Source organism: Bactrocera latifrons, unplaced genomic scaffold, assembly GCF_001853355.1.
Source record: "Bactrocera latifrons isolate USDA-ARS-PBARC rearing strain unplaced genomic scaffold, ASM185335v1 scaffold_621, whole genome shotgun sequence".
In the NCBI taxonomy this organism is placed as follows: domain Eukaryota; kingdom Metazoa; phylum Arthropoda; class Insecta; order Diptera; family Tephritidae; genus Bactrocera; species Bactrocera latifrons.
Window position 1 is genome coordinate 34,218 of NW_017537292.1, and position 15,749 is coordinate 49,966.

Below are 15,749 nucleotides of genomic sequence, written 5' to 3' on the forward strand. Positions count from 1 at the left end.
CGTTTACACACATTCCCAATAMTAAACTACTTTAGAAGCCGAGRAATATGTGTACCGAGTTTCATCACATTATCCTCATTTCAACTCCAGTTACAGTTTGCACTAACGGTCGGACGAAGATGCCGTGGCTCGGATTTCAACTCGGCTTGCCAATCTGATCATTTGTAGATATGTAGGACTATATCTCTCTCGATTAGTTTTATGTGATACAAACAACCGTTGGGTGAACAAAAAACATGTTGCAAGAGCATAATAACTCGCAATGATAAAATAATTGGTGTAGTCTATTCTCTATTTAAAAAATTCGGTTAGTTTTAGAACACACCTTGTGTGTGAGTGAATGGATTGTATTGTTGCAGATGTTGTTGCATTTGCTATACCATCAAAATGATGTATTATGTTMGGTGAAAAATATGAAAATGCACATTCATGAAAATTTTGCACCTTCACTTTCACACACCGACCCCCATCCACACGCACCCGAAACGAGGTCATAGCATTTAGACTCATATGCGTTCTAACTRTACATAAGTATCTTGGTGTGGCTGGCACAATTCAAAGCGGAATATGGCGAATATGGCATCGTTGTTGATATTGCTGGTGCGGGGCGTCTGYGGTGAAGCTTGGTGCACGGCGCCACGTGATATTCGAGGAAACAGGTTTGCAGTCACGCACATTGGCTTGTGGTAGTTGCACGATGCACGTTGCCTGGTATTRAGTTGCAGCAACGCACGCTCTTCGATGTACGTTTATGTAGATGCACCGCGGTGTTTTATTTGTACTCTGCTGAATGAATATATACATACTCATGTGTATGCGTAAGTCTGGCAGTATGCTTGATAATGCCAAAGGTTTCTTGTGGATAAAACAATTTATTTTAATAGAGTTGTGGCTGTGGTACGTTTATGTGTCATGAAAGTGAAGGCACAGGCACTTGAAAACATTCCTAGATTGTCGAAAATTGAATGGAGGTTAACCCACTACCATATTGAAAGTGAAGTATTAAGTTATAGAAATAGTTCTGTCAATATGCTACCTTCTCAAATTGCTACATTTGCTGACGAAACTTGCAGCATAAAATTATTCTAGGAGTGGAAGTAGCTTGGTAGTCCCTTAGATAATGCAATGCGACTCGGAAAATATCTATACCATACATAGWAGCTACTAGTTTTTCGTTGCCGGGCAGATCCTGTGAAACACTCCACGAACTGACAACAGTTTCCAGCAACTGGAATAACTAAGAACTAAGTTTTCGTTTTGTAATTTGCGCTATTTGACCGCCTTAAAGCTGTGCTGTGTTCTCCACAATTTAATAGAATATTGGTACATTGTGGTAATCCCTCGCTCACCTCACTAAATGTCGTCAGCATTGCTTAGGTAATCAACTAGAAATAATTTATTTAGGCAGCTCTCAGCGGGTGTAAAGGACGCACGCAATTACTTTCAGCAAAACAACTTCGAACCGAGTCGTTCAATGCAGGCAAACATTTCCTCATCAAATCAATTTTATTGTAATTAAACTTGAGCGAAATTAGAACGGTGCGTGTGTGAGTATGTGAGCACGAATTCACTGAAGTATTTATCTTTCCTCGCTCGTTTTTCGATCTCCTTTGACAACACGTGCCAATGAGCACACGTCCAAATAAGTACGTGCGTATTTTTATCKCAACGTTTTTCTAGGGCGACTCGTTGTTATTTGATTGCAATTTATTTTTCTATTTCTCTTGCTCACGAATTAATCATGCCACRTGTTAATATATACATATATACACACATGCCTATTTGACAAAATCGTTCCTTATGCCGAAAAAATACCGTCCTTATACCCAAAAATGCTTAAGAAGCTTTTGCCCTTTTGCTCTTGAACTGTGCAAATAGCTCTGMGCGAAAGTGTTAGTGCCATGCAATTATTTACGTTAAAAGTCATCTTTCTTGTTTGCAAGGCAAGGTGAACATGTTTTTATCAAGTACCTCTAGCTAAAGTGAAGTCCACTCAAGAAAAACTTATAGTTAATGAAAAAACATTCATGGTGAGTTAATTCTCAATCAATAAGTGGTGTAGTAATGCTAATTTAGGCACTCACAATCAATGGAAATCATGGCAATCCGAAGTACAATCAAGCTAACAATAATTGTCATACCGTTATTATTTCTATAGGAAAATTGTGAATTGTTGAACTTTTGAAAGAAATATTTCGCAAATCGTAAAAAATGCGGTGGATGGATATCACATCGTTATCAGACACTGTATAATTAACGCCTTGTCGTGCGACGCAATGGAAGTATATTTTATAGCTAAAATTATAGCGAACTAACGTTACTCTGAGTATAACCTAAAAAGTATATAGCACTTCACTTTTTGGCACATRCATTATATTTTCSCACCACGTGCTCATTTCAAGTCGACGTTTGCTGTACTGCAGTCGCGCATTAAGAGTGTCGTTTTCTTCAAATAATTTCCAGCAAAGTTTTCAATATTTTTCCTCAAATTAAGAAGCAGATTTTAGTTTCATGCCTTACTATGACAGTTATAAAGTTAGAAATATCTACATCCCGTTTGTCTGACAGTAACAATCGGTTTTCTCTTGGAGACYTGTAATTACTTCTGGGTTYTGTCGGTCCATGCAATACATATTTWCATATACGCAATTAAWTACAAYTTTTAGTACATCAGGTATAATTTTTGCGGCAAATCTTAGAAGAAAGATGAAACTGTTTTAATTTTAAAAGAAATTCCAATAGATAATGAGTCATACGCGGATATAGGGTCTTGTGATGTAGAAGATGAAGTTATAATTTCACGTGACATTCTAAATGAAATCATGGCTGAAGAAACAGCAGAGTCGGAAAATSCTCAAAACGCGGTTCTTGAGTAACCATTGCGGAAATAGGGGGAAAAAAATTGAGGAAGCAAACGAGAAATCACAGTTTTTGTCTTACATTGAAACTATTGTTGAAGGAACCATTTTCAATTCAAATTTATATGCGGTATAAAATAGCAAAGCACTTGATTTCAAAAAAAGTTAGTTCCTCAACATCCAAATTGGCGACATTACTGGAGTACGAGTGAATACCCGGCTGTACTCGGCCAAATCGATGTCCCGCAACAGATTCGACTCAATACTAAGATTTTTTTGTAAATGATAAGTTCCAAAATCCCAGAAAACAACAGAGATCGGCTATTCAAAATACATCCTATGATTGACGCTCTGAACAATCGTTTGGATCACAGAACTAAGGAATCATCAGTTGACGAATCTATGATTMTTTTCAAGGGCAGAAGCTCCAACGCACATATTGTCCCATGAAACCAATTAAGTGTGGTTATAAATTGTGGCRTTTGTCGGATCAATATGKCTAAATTAAAAAGTTCCAAATATACCAAGGAAAAGRTGAAACTGTGAAAGCAAAGTACGAAGGATTTGGTCGCGGGGAGCGAGTGGGTTTGTTCYTCACAGAAGATGTGGGGGGCAAGAACAAGTATGTGTACTTTGTTAATTATTTTACCTCCATTGGATTGTGGAACAATAGACTCAATCGAAAAAGACTACTTTCAAAAATGACAAGCCAGACAAGCAAATGAAAAGAAGGGAGTTTGATTCACGATCAACAACGAATAGAATAATTGTATATAAAAGGCAGATAATAAGCCAATATTATATTCGTTGAGTTTTCTGRCACTGAGCAAACTACAGTCAACAGAAGRAGATCGAAAAGGCCAGGAAACACATGTTCAATGTCCAACTGCCCTTAAATATATTTGAACTCAACTAAGTCTTRACATATGTGTAAATTTAGCGTTGCAAATTATTTACAACATTTTATCACAATATGCTACCCGAAGGTCAATCTTTATAATACGCAGTATTAATTTTGATTTTGGTAGATGTCAACTTTGAGTGCAGCCATTGCAAATTTTATTGTATAAAAGTTACTCTCTTTTTGGGCGAACACGATCTGGTGAGAATTCGGCGAATTTTTCACTASTCCAGAAGAAGAAATTCGCACATGTTTCATATGAAGTTATTCAAGCTCCGTTTTAAACATTTTTATTCTATTCAAGTCAACAGTTTTTTTTTTTTTTGTTTTTTTGTTTTTTTTTTTGATAAGTTTCACTTCTATTGACGAGAAATTTACAACAGTGTGCGCTGCTACATTTAGTTTCGAACCATCCCCAAAAAGTCATATATAAACTGTGAAGCCCAATAAAGTATAGAAAGTCCTTCGTCGTTGAATGTCTGACACTGAATTCCGTGAAAAGAATAGGCGAACTAATTTGTGATTTCAAGAATGACGCAAACGTCAACCACACAAATTGAATATCGAATTTCGAAAACCCTCAGGTGAGGCGTACATACACGCACACTCACACACACAGCCACACAATGCGTTCGAATGGCGCACTTTAGTGCGGATTTGACAAATTTGCAACATAAGTTGAAAAGGCTTACGTCCATGCCACACTCATATGTTGCTCCCTTCGACGATATCGATGTGTGTAGCGTACACACGTGACACGTGAAATATGTCAGATTCACTAAGCTCGCCGTAGGCGCAAAATCCCGCGTACTTCCAGCGCAACCCGACGCACTCGGTCACTAATTCTAGCAGAGCGCTGTCAAGCGCACAATTTGCGGCAGGCYTTCGCACGGTRTATRCGAGTCAGAGCTACCAGTGTACTGTATTTCCAAATAAAACGCCACAAATTCGTTTGTTTTTGATTTAGCACTCCGCCCGGTACTGGTTTCACAGTTGAATAAAATCTAAATTGCAGGTGTTGGGGGCTGGTATTGGGTGTAGTAGAAGTTTGTGGTTATTGGATGGCAATTGAAGTACACTTTTAGTTAGGCGTAATAAATAAGTGACTGAAAAACGATTTGAGTCGATGAAGCTTAGAGTTTTTTGTTTCAGAAAACGCAGCGAATTTTAGTTAGTTTTTGATTCATGAACTTCGCAATCATGAATTGAAAATTGAATGTTCGAATCGTTCAACTTGTTTGCGAAGGTTTTTGTGTGAAATTTCTTATGCCAGTAAYRYAGTTAGATTTTAAAGTTAGGGAGACTGCTTAGTTAGTTTTAGTTTTTGCTTTARTCAGGTTCTCCACCCACAAACGTTCGGCTTCGAATGTACAAAKTTTTGCTCGAGGTCTTTAATAATCTTGCTCGTACCGTTTGAAAGGTTCAGTAACCTGATGATATACTCGTATAACCTGAAAACGTGTGGTTCCGCTTTGAACTTATGGCAATAAGGCATCGACAGATTCCTCTGCAAATGTTTGATGCTATTGATCGTATAGTTTGGTGATGTAAAGGTCGTCGTTAAATAATCGTGGTTCAATGTTCGGAAAAACTCTCAAATTCGAACGTTCTCATCGTGGGCCATCGGGTTATTGCCGATTTCGTAATATTTTTGTAAAATATCGTCATAGTGTACTTGGTTTCGACCAGATTTTTTCTGTTTTGAATGGGAATGGGTTTTCTCGTGTGTTCTACTACTGGATAGCTGGGCTTCGCGGCAACTTGGCCAGCGCTGTGCTACCATCAGTCCATGCGCTATCGCAAGATCCKTTTTAGCGTTGTAGGGGTTCTAACAGGMCATTGYCGTATGCTGTAAGGTTCGTAAAGAAGACGAAATGRAAACATCTCAACAGTTCTTTCTTGCTTCTGGCGATCAAGGCTTATAACACTTGAGAGCTCACTTTCTATCGAACTGTTGGAAATAGGAATTAAACGTCTTAGCAAATTTATATTGTATCTCTTTAAAATGTTGGCGGCTACGTCTCTGATGGTTCATACGTTGAATTCAATTTTTGATGACTYACTTGAGTATTTCGACTGGTAAYTGGYGTATCCWACATCGTGATTTTGTGCAAGACCTGAATCGAAACGGAACTGTCCAAATGGACTTAGAACCTCAAACCAAACTTAACCTATTAATGCTTGACTTACTCACTCTCTTCAAGATAAATTATTTTATTTTCGAAATTGCCTGAATTTACAAATCTTCTGCACAAATACTGTTAAAACTTAACGCATTACATTACCCACACAATAAATAAGTTGTAAAAGAATAAATACCAATTAAATTAAAAGATGTAAATTCAGCGTCCTCCTCTGCAATACGCAGTTTTCTGCCAATAATTTCACTTCCGCTTATTATCGCCGCTGCTAGTCCGTGTCTTCGTCAGTCTTCTTGCGCATTATTTGCTACCACATTTGTATGGTATATCCTTAAGCGGCATGTTGCTTGTAGTGCGGCCATTCCTTCAGCGTATTGTACAGCCGGTTGCCCGGGCAGTCTGTTGACTTCACTTGGCGATGGCCGAGCAGCACGTAGTCGCGTTGTATGTGGCCCATTTGTGTGCCGTAAGTTATGAGCTGCTGCAATTTTTCCAGCACAGGGAGTGGCGGTAGGTCGTCTGATTGACGGGATGCGCAAAGCGAAAAGAAGCAGAAGATGGAAAATCAAAATAAAAAAGAAAAAATTAAATAAAGTAGGTTATACATAAGGTGTTAACATATCACTACTTCTTTCTTGTATCTGAAGTGATTAAAATATGTTTTCACAATATTCTGTATTTTTCATCGCAATCTTTTAAATGTAAACCACGATTAATGAGTTTTTGCGAAGAGCTGTAAAGTTCTGTAGGAAGCCATAGCCGTCGCTAAAATCCGCTATTTAAAAAATGCTTAACTTATATATTAAAATAAAAGAATTGGTGCTTGAAATTCGACGGTTAACAGTCAGAGATCTTACTCACATCGTTGGAATATCGGAAGGATCAGTGAAACTATTTTGAAAGACCATTTGGGCTTAAGGAAACTGAAAGCACGATTGGCTCTAAAATCACTCAATGTTTTCGAAAAAAGGGTCGAATTAACTTTACAGCAGTGGCGCTCATTTAATAACAACGCAATAAAAATCCAAACACGCGTGTTTGACTGATAATTCTGCTACTGCGAAAAATATCACACGCACACGAAAGCGGCTGAACACGTACGCTAGGTCAACACAAAGAATCGGCATTTAGTTTCTGTTGAGCAAGCAACAGCGCATCGCGCATTTTTTTTAAATACACTGACAGAAACACCTCGAATTTTTAAAATGTTTTCAAGCGAATGGCCAGAAAATTATTTTTTTATTGAAACAATGAAGAGAAATTTTCCACTTTCAAATTAATTCAAAATAAGCAAAGAAACACGCTTTCTGACCAACATCTTACCGATCTTCTACGTATTAAGGAGTATAAAGGGGAAATCAATATTGATGATGTATTATCGAAACGAGCCATTTAGTCAACGACTTTATAAACTTTCAAGTATTACACAAAAAGAATTCAATAAACATTGCTGATATTTTTTCCAAATTTGCCAATAATTTTTTTTCTGAATGTAAATAAAAAACAAAAAAAAAAACTAAGGAAGGGCTAAGTTCGGGTGTCACCGAACATTTTATACTCTCGCATGATAAAGTGATAATCGAGATTTCRGGCGTGGTTGTGAACCGATTTCACCCATATTTGGCACATGTCATCAGGGTGTTAAGAAACTATTATATACCGAATTTCATTGAAATCGGTCGAGTACTTCCTGAGATATGGTTTTTGGTCCATAAGTGGGAGACGCCACGCCCATTTTCAATTTAAAAAAAAAACCTGGATTTACTGTTTCTGACGTTTTTTGTTAGTCGGTTAACGCACTTTTAGTGATTTTCAACAGAACCTTTGTATGGGAGGTGGGCGTGGTTATTATCCGATTTCTTCTATTTTTGAACTGTATATGGAAATGCCTAAAAGAAACGACACTATACAGTTTGGTTGACATAGCTGCGGTAGTTTTCGAGATATGTACAAAAAAGTTAGTAGGGGGCGGGGCCACACCCACTTTTCCAAAAAAATTACGTCCAAATATGCCCCTCCCTAATGCGATGCTTTGTGCCAAATTTCATTTTAATATCTTTATTTATGGCTTAGTTATGACACTTTATAGGYTTTCGGTTTTCGCCATTTTGTGGGCGTGGCAGTGGGCCGATTTTGCCCATCTTCGAACTTAACCTTCTTATGGAGCCAGGAAATACGTGTACCAAGTTTCATCGTGATATCTCAATTTTTACTCAAGTTACAGCTTGCACGGACGGACGGACAGACAGACATCCGGATTTCAACTCTACTCGTCACCCTGATCACTTTCACAAAACTATAATACTCTCTTTAGCAACTTTGTTGTGAGAGTATAAAATTACAGTAGAAATTTGTTCAGCGTACAGCGGCAGCGAAAATCTAGAGCAATGTTTGTGCAGCGCAAACGTAAAATGTAGTAGTATTGAGGCGTGCGCACCACTGCTTTACAGACAATGCTTTCCGACTAATAGGATGTCAAGAACCTTATTATTACTGGCGATGAGTTTTCGATCTATGCTTACGACCCGGGAACATACGATTAATCGGCCGCAGATCGTAGTGAAGGTGATCTGAAAGCAGGTCAAAAAACATTGTTACGCTCACAGTTTTCGTCGATTATCGAGGTATAATGCACTCCGATTTCCTTCCGACGGGTTAAACTGTCAATGAGGAATATTATTGGAGTGTTATGCGTCTTTTGTGCGAAGCTATTCGAAAAAAGGCCAGAATTATGGGCCGAAAGCTCTTGGTTTTTGGATGACGGTAATGAAAAATAAATTAAGTGTTTTAAAATTATAAACAAAGTCTTACAATTTTTTGCTCTAAGTAATAACCACTGAARTTCAGAGAGAATCCTTTCCCGATAATAGTAAATCTGTATATCAAAACTGGGTTGAAACCGGGTTGAAAGTTTTGATATACAGAGTTACTATTGTCGTCAAAGGATTCGGGTAAATAGTTCTCTAAGCCCCCATATATCTTATATTGTATAACGAAAGATATTTTATACGGCATATGTCGGCCAATATTTGAAATAACTCAATAAAAATAAGATAGCGTGTTTTACTCAGAATAGTGTATCTTTGTGCCTAAAATAGATAAAATGGGGCGAAAGCTTGATCTAACCCCCATATAACTAACTTTAGGATTTCGGAACATCCAGCTGACTTTACTCCATATGATTGGTGATTGTATGTCAGGTATCTTCTTAATGGAACCCAGGGAAGCGGATTTTAGTATATAGATAATAGTTTATATAATAGATAAAATCGGGTTGGTACTACCACAGTGCAAATAAATATAAAATTACTTGGATTCCGATTTTCTGTTTAACGTTTTACATCTTAAGATACTTATTTGCTTGGCTTTGATTTTTGCAAGTTGTAAGTGTATAAAATGTGCGGTTACATCCGAACTTAGCCCCTCCTTACGTGTTAATTTAAAGTTTCCAACACTACTGTTTTCATCATGCGTTTCCCTACGTTATTTCATCACTCACCTGTCCAGTCACCGATTAGCGCGATACCCACGCTGCGCGAATTATAGCCGACAGCATGTGCGCCCACCACATCGAAGCCGCGCCCTTCATAAATCTCGGCGCGTTCGTCGCTGCCACCGATTAGGAAATTGTAACCGACATCATCCCAACCGCGCTGCTGCTGATGGTTGCGCTGTATGGCGCGTACGGTGGCTGCACAGGCGTTGGCATTGCGTCGACAAGCGCTTGCTGGCGTGGCAGTGTGATGAATGATCACATAGGAAACGCCACCCGGCAGAGTTGTGTGCGTTGGTGTGTGTAGCGGGGGCGCCGCCTGCCAGGCGCTGCGTGACGTCCATTTCAAATTCAATTTTGCTTTGTTGCTGCTGTCGGCACCGCTACTTACTATGTGAGTACTTGTGCTTTCGGCGTTGGGATTTAGTAAGGCTGATGATGACTTCGTGCCGTTGGCTGCGGTTGGAGCTGCCGAAAAATGTGAGAAAAACTTGGTTACTCGAGTCTAGTGTGGCAGTGTGACTTAAGTGAGAGCATGAGTGACATAATGATCAAGGCTTAAATGCTGGCTATAGGATGGCTATTTGACTAATAAATGCAAATTTTACATTGAAAGCGACAACTGAAAAGCATAAAATTAAAGTATTTTGCTTAGCATTGACAGCGCTACGAATGATATAATTGTGGCTTTTTTTTTTCAGAAATCACAATTGTTTCACTAAAAAATTAAAATTTTCAAATTTCGAAGCAATTTCTCTCTACATATGTGTGTGGGCATTCGCTTGCTGCGCATTTGCCTACGCCGCTCAGCCGAGTAAAAAAATCTTTATTAAAACGCACCGACGAAACCAAAAATTCCAACTTTAGCGAAGATTGATGTACACAATCTGACAGCCGGTAAATTGAATACGAACTTTGTTTTGAAATTGAAGTTGTGGGTAAAAAAAGCGTATGTCGCGAGTGCGGCCACCAAACAAGCAGCGCCCAATCAGTGGACTAACTGCTAAAAGCTAGTGGTATAGGTGGAATAAAGAAAAATATAGTTGGAATTTGACATGAACGCACGAATTTCGCCCTGAGCATTTGTCATGTGAAAAATTGCTCGGTTGCTGTATGCTTGTTCGTTTGGCTGTCCATAAGTGATGCCTCTGATATGCGTCGGTGGAATTTGCGTCAAAATAACGTATACAAGCGCACATGCTGGCTTCTTTCCGCCAGTATACGTCTGTACCACCTAGGCTTTTCTGAAATAATCTAAAGGTTTATATTGTTATTGGTGTGGGTAAGCGCTTAGCAACGCGACCCTTTCGGGTTCACTTCAAAGCATATTTGTTTAGTTTGAATTTCATGCGGTTTTATTGAACTAAAATTTAATAACTGCGACCTATGCATATGCAAACTTGCCGAAAAAAATACTTAAAATACCTGCACGTGCACCGTCCAACAGCATTATGTCCAGGTAGACCAACAGCATCAGCGACAACAACAGATTTGCTAATGCAACAATTCTAGGCATTTTAAGTATTTTCCCAGTTCGAATTCCACTTGTCACAAATATTTGGTGGTTTCTCTGCTTCGCATCTAATGAACTGTGCCGCTACTTTAGCTTTGTTGAACGCACTTTTTGGGCGGCAGCGCTACTGAACGTTATGCCGTCGTTGTTCTGGCATTTATAGCCGCTTATCTGTTCACCATTGTTTGCAACGCTTTTGTGATAAGCGGCGTTTGTGTAATTTTTCGTAGATTTTAGGGACTTTCCGTTTCCAGCATTTTCCCCAATGCGGCAACACACAGCGCTACACTCATACATACAGGGTTTGTCCGGAAAGTAATAGGACTTCGGTTATTTACAAAAAAATATATTAAACCAATCGTAACAATACTTTAAAAACTTTCAACATAGGCTTCTTCTGTGTCGATTCAGCGCTGCCAGCGCGATTTCCAAGCATTGAAGGCGTCACTGAAGGCATTCTCTGGCATAACCTTTAGAGCCGAGCTGCATGCTGCGTGGATCCCCTCTGTCGTCTCCAAATGCTTGCCTTTCAGCGGCGTTTTCAGGCAAGAAAACAAAAGATGAAAAAAAAAAACCCTAGTGGCCACATCTGGGATATAGGGCTACTACGGAAACGTTGGAATGCCGGCCGTGCTTACGTAGCTGTTCACTAGAAAAGCGGTGTGAGCCGGGACGTTATTGTGGTGCAACTTCCAATCGGCTACGTTGTCATGTCGGACCCGATTGACCCTACGTTTGAGTATCTTAAGGATTTCCACGTAAAACTTGGCGTTGCCGGTTTGTACAGGAGGAACAAATTCATGGTGGACGATAGCTTTGATGTCAAAAAAAAAAAAAAAAAAAAATGAACATCGTTTTTCTCACTTTGGAGCACGATCTTCAGCAGCGATCTTTTCCCGGCCATCTGTCGCCGATTTACCGAGATTCACACAGAATTTAATCGCGTACCTCTGCTCTAATTGCTGTCTCGCAAAAATATCTGTCCTGACTCTCCAAGTGCTCGGAAACAACTTAACAGCCGCTCGTTCGTTAAATAGGGACGCCCTCTACCGAATCCAGTTGGTGCGCGCTCGGAAAAAAATCAGTCCAATTACTTTCCGCACAAACCCTGTACATGTCTTCGTGCGTACATACATACACATCGCTTTGAAATAACAACGTTGGGAAAAATCACCCGCAGCGCCTATCGACTGGGCGTTAGCGTAATTTCGTCGTGTTCACTACAAGCGCCATTATAATCAGCGACACCATCAAAGCCGCAATTCATGCCGTTGCCACCACAACGGCATTACTTGCGTCGGTCGTTAGTGCCCGCATTTCGCTTGCACCAACCGTCAAGCTAAAACGAATGCTTATCAGCATCTGTGCGTTTCAGACGCTCACACGCCCGTGATCGGCTCGTCGTTTCTTGCATTGTTATGGCGGCTGTGCTGCAGTGTCTTATCAGCGCAACGTTTGCGGGAATCACTGTTTGAAATTTCGTTGTGCGATTTATGCGCAAATACCTACATACAATCAAGCGCCGCTTGTAGTGGCCATTGTTTTGGCTATTGGTGAGCTCCATTCATTTAGACCATTTGCTCGACGTCCGCATGCCAGTAAAGCCATTAGTTGCTTCCTCTGGCAGCGCGTGCCTTCCGTTTCACTCCTCACGACGCTTTTTCCTCAGTAAAGGCATGTAAAAGGAGGGAGGAGTGGACCTTTTATTTTATTATTATTATTTGGTTTTTTTTTTTTTTTTTGTTTGGCTACGAGATAAAAAATCCCAACTTGCTCATCATTATCGTCGCGTCGTTGTGTGCGCTTGGTGACTTACTTTAATTGTCTGCGTTGCGCTATATTTGTCCATCGTATTTGGCAGTTAGCCATATAACTGCGGCAATTTTGTGCGTTTGTTTTCCTTTTTATGATTTCCGAGCCGTCTGCGTTGTCTCATTTCACTTAAACATTTTCCGCTTGATTACCATCGGCGTTCTTAAGTATACTGATTTTGTAAATTTTATAGGCCGCCTTCCTGTCGTTCTTCCCGTGGCCCGTTTGCTGCTGTCACAGCCCACTAAGCTAGGGCGCACTTATATTTGCTGCCATCATTCTAACACATTTAAGCTTATTAGCTTGCCTCGTCGCAATCGGCTACAACAAAAACCATAAGAGTGTTAGTATTAGCTTGGCAGCGGCAATCGTCGTGGCTCAAATGAGTTGGTTGTCATTCCTCATTGTGGTGATTTTATGGATATTGTCAGTTGTAGCGAAACAAGTAGCAACCGAATGACTCATAAAGTCTTCCTGTTATTTCTAAAATTTGCGACTCTTTGCTTGATTGCCCGTTTCCAATTCCTATTTCCGCTTCCTCTTTCCTTCGTAGGCGTCATTGCTGCAAATCTTTGGCCAATTTGACGGTTTCGTCATATTGATTTTGCCCCCTCTTCTGCGCTGCTCATTGTTTTTCGCGTTGTGTCTTGTATCCGTTTCAAGTAGCAGGAAAATATAAGAATATACCGCCTATCTGTAGACTATATGTTCGGCTGCTGCGCGCCAGTGATTTGCTAACAAATTGCCTATCAGCGCAAAGGCGTGACAGCCGCTGTCTGTCCGCATCGGTTTGCCACGATTTTCATGAAAATTTTCGCCGTTGTTGCATAATTGCGAATTTTTCGCCTAAAAGCGTCCCATTAGCATAATAATAGCGTCTCGTTGGCGTATGTAAACAATATTGAGTTTACCAAACGATTGCTCGGCCCACACTGCAGACTGATTTTGTGTAATGCGTTGATTTGCTGCCTTTGGTGATTTCACGTATGAAAATGAAAGTACAGAGTTTACCTCTATAGGCATGACGTGATTTTGTCAGCTTGTTGTGGCCATGTTTGGTCAAGGATTTGAGTAAAATTTTGATAGTATTATGCATATTCACGTACGTCGGTGACTACTGTAAGATGTAAGAGCTCTTCGCTCTAAAAATCATGTCTTTAGATGAGGCCCATTTCTGGCTTAATGGCTTCGTCAACAGACGAAATTGGCACTATTAGGGTGTGTCAAATTCTCGTGTGGTTCAAGAAACGAAATTGCGCTCCCAAAATTGATCATTTGGTACGGATGGTGGTATGACGGCATATCGGACCTGATTTCTTTTGAAAAGAGGCACGAAAAGCCGTTACCATCCGATCGGCTGTTGACCGACTTTGTTTTCCTTCTTGAATTTGATGAAATCGACACGGACGATCTCTATTTCCAACAAGACTGTGAGCTAGCTCATGTTTAATTTCGAGAAATGGTCCGTTCAAATTGCCGATAAGATCATGCAATTTAAAGTCTCTAAGTTTTATGCCAAACAACCAGAAAGTAGTTCCGAGGTTGTTGTTTACTTTTCATTTCCAGCGCACAACCCTGGCGAGAGGTGGTTCGAGTAGTAAAGTTCTCTCTCGACGAACAAAAGCCAAACTCAAAAGTTGCTCTATATTCCCATCCTACTATATGGAGCAGAGCAGAGGCATGAACGATGACAACATCTGATGAGTCGACGTTACGTGTTTTTGAGAAAAACGTTCTGCGGAAGATTTATGATTCCTTACGCATTGGCAACACTGACTAAGTCATGTCGTACGTATGGACGAAAACACTCCAGCTCTGAAAGTATTCGACACAGTATCCGTCGGGGTAAGCAGAGGAGGATGCTGACCTCCACTCCGTTGGAGGGATGAGGTGGAGAAGAACCTGACTGAATGAGCTTCATTTTTGGAACATTTTCTAATAAGCGGTTTCAACTGATACATTTTTCGAGACAGAAATAGTTATTGTCCCATAGATAAGTAGCTACATCTGACCACTGCTAGACCATTTACTCAGACCTCAGTTATCCATGAAACTCAAGCATCCTAAGAGGTTTACGTATTTTGATGTTTCCTCATCAAACTTTTTACTCGATTGACTATTGTGGTACCATTTTCCCTGCTGGTCTATTAAATTCATTTAATCTAACTATTGTCTTACATCCTCATTTTCGAACAACAAAATGTATAATAAGTATTTTACTATCTGCAAACAAATTGTTACAACTACCAGCATGCTGCACATTCATCCAATCCAATTAAGTGATTTGCTTTAATTAGCACGCACATAAAATCCATTTAAATTGTTATTAAAGTCTTCAAATAAAATTACCCAATAAATAGTTGAATGGGTGTGTGAGTACTTCGAAAAATTGTGCAACATTTCGTGTATTGAGAATAAGTGGGAATAAGGACTCGCTTGGGATGTATGAATAGCCTGAAAGGCAGAGGCATTACTGGCACTCACATACCCGTGAAGCTGTGAAGCCGCTAAGGCACAAACCCATGTCAAATGTGAGTAAATAATCTCGGCACACAAAATCATTAGCACAGCATTCGAGACCGAGGCGTGAAAACACAACTCCCAAACGACCCCGCTAAGTACGCCTGAGTACACGTGTACGCTTGTGTGCCTTCAGCAGTGCGCTGGATTGGGACTCCACCTCCATTGACACGCGCACAGGCAGGAGCCGCAGAGTTGGTTATGTGTGTCGTAAGCTTGCTTTTGCGTTAGATCGCCATGGTGTTGCCACTTTTACATAGTCACATAGTTGTTATTCTGTCAACGGCAAATGGTGGAGTGCTATTCGAAGAGCTCAAAACATAATAAAGCCTCTGAAATTAATTACCAAAATACAAAAGAAAGAAAAGCAACACGCACGTATTAAGTGTAAAAGCACTGAGATGATGATGTTCACTTCCTGTCCTCTATAACTGTTTGTGTTTAATAGCATCAATGTGAGTTGGCAGCTTGCGAAGGGCGCATTGTTGCCACAGCCATCAGTTAACTATCA

At 40.0% G+C, this 15,749-nt stretch overlaps 1 protein-coding gene across 1 annotated transcript; it reads right to left on the reverse strand.

Annotated features, from left to right (window-relative positions):
• Positions 1 to 6,031: 6,031 nt before the first annotated feature.
• Positions 6,032 to 11,014, reverse strand: LOC108975192 (peptidoglycan-recognition protein SB1-like). The gene is made up of 3 exons (XM_018943534.1): positions 10,819 to 11,014; positions 9,400 to 9,861; positions 6,032 to 6,419 (listed from the first exon to the last, which is right to left on the reverse strand). The coding sequence occupies exons 1-3, from the start codon at positions 10,907 to 10,909 to the stop codon at positions 6,232 to 6,234; spliced, it is 741 nt and encodes a 246-aa protein (XP_018799079.1). The 5' UTR covers positions 10,910 to 11,014; the 3' UTR covers positions 6,032 to 6,231.
• Positions 11,015 to 15,749: the final 4,735 nt, after the last annotated feature.

Coding starts and splice junctions, on each gene's coding strand:
- LOC108975192 (XM_018943534.1), bottom strand. CDS start 10,909: ATGCCTAGAATTGTTGCATTAGCAAATCTGTTGTTGTCGCTGATGCTG. Junction 9,862..10,818: donor GTTGGACGGTGCACGTGCAG/GTATTTTAAGTA, acceptor ATTTTTCGGCAG/CTCCAACCGCAGCCAACGGC. Junction 6,420..9,399: donor GCTAATCGGTGACTGGACAG/GTGAGTGATGAA, acceptor CCCGTCAATCAG/ACGACCTACCGCCACTCCCT.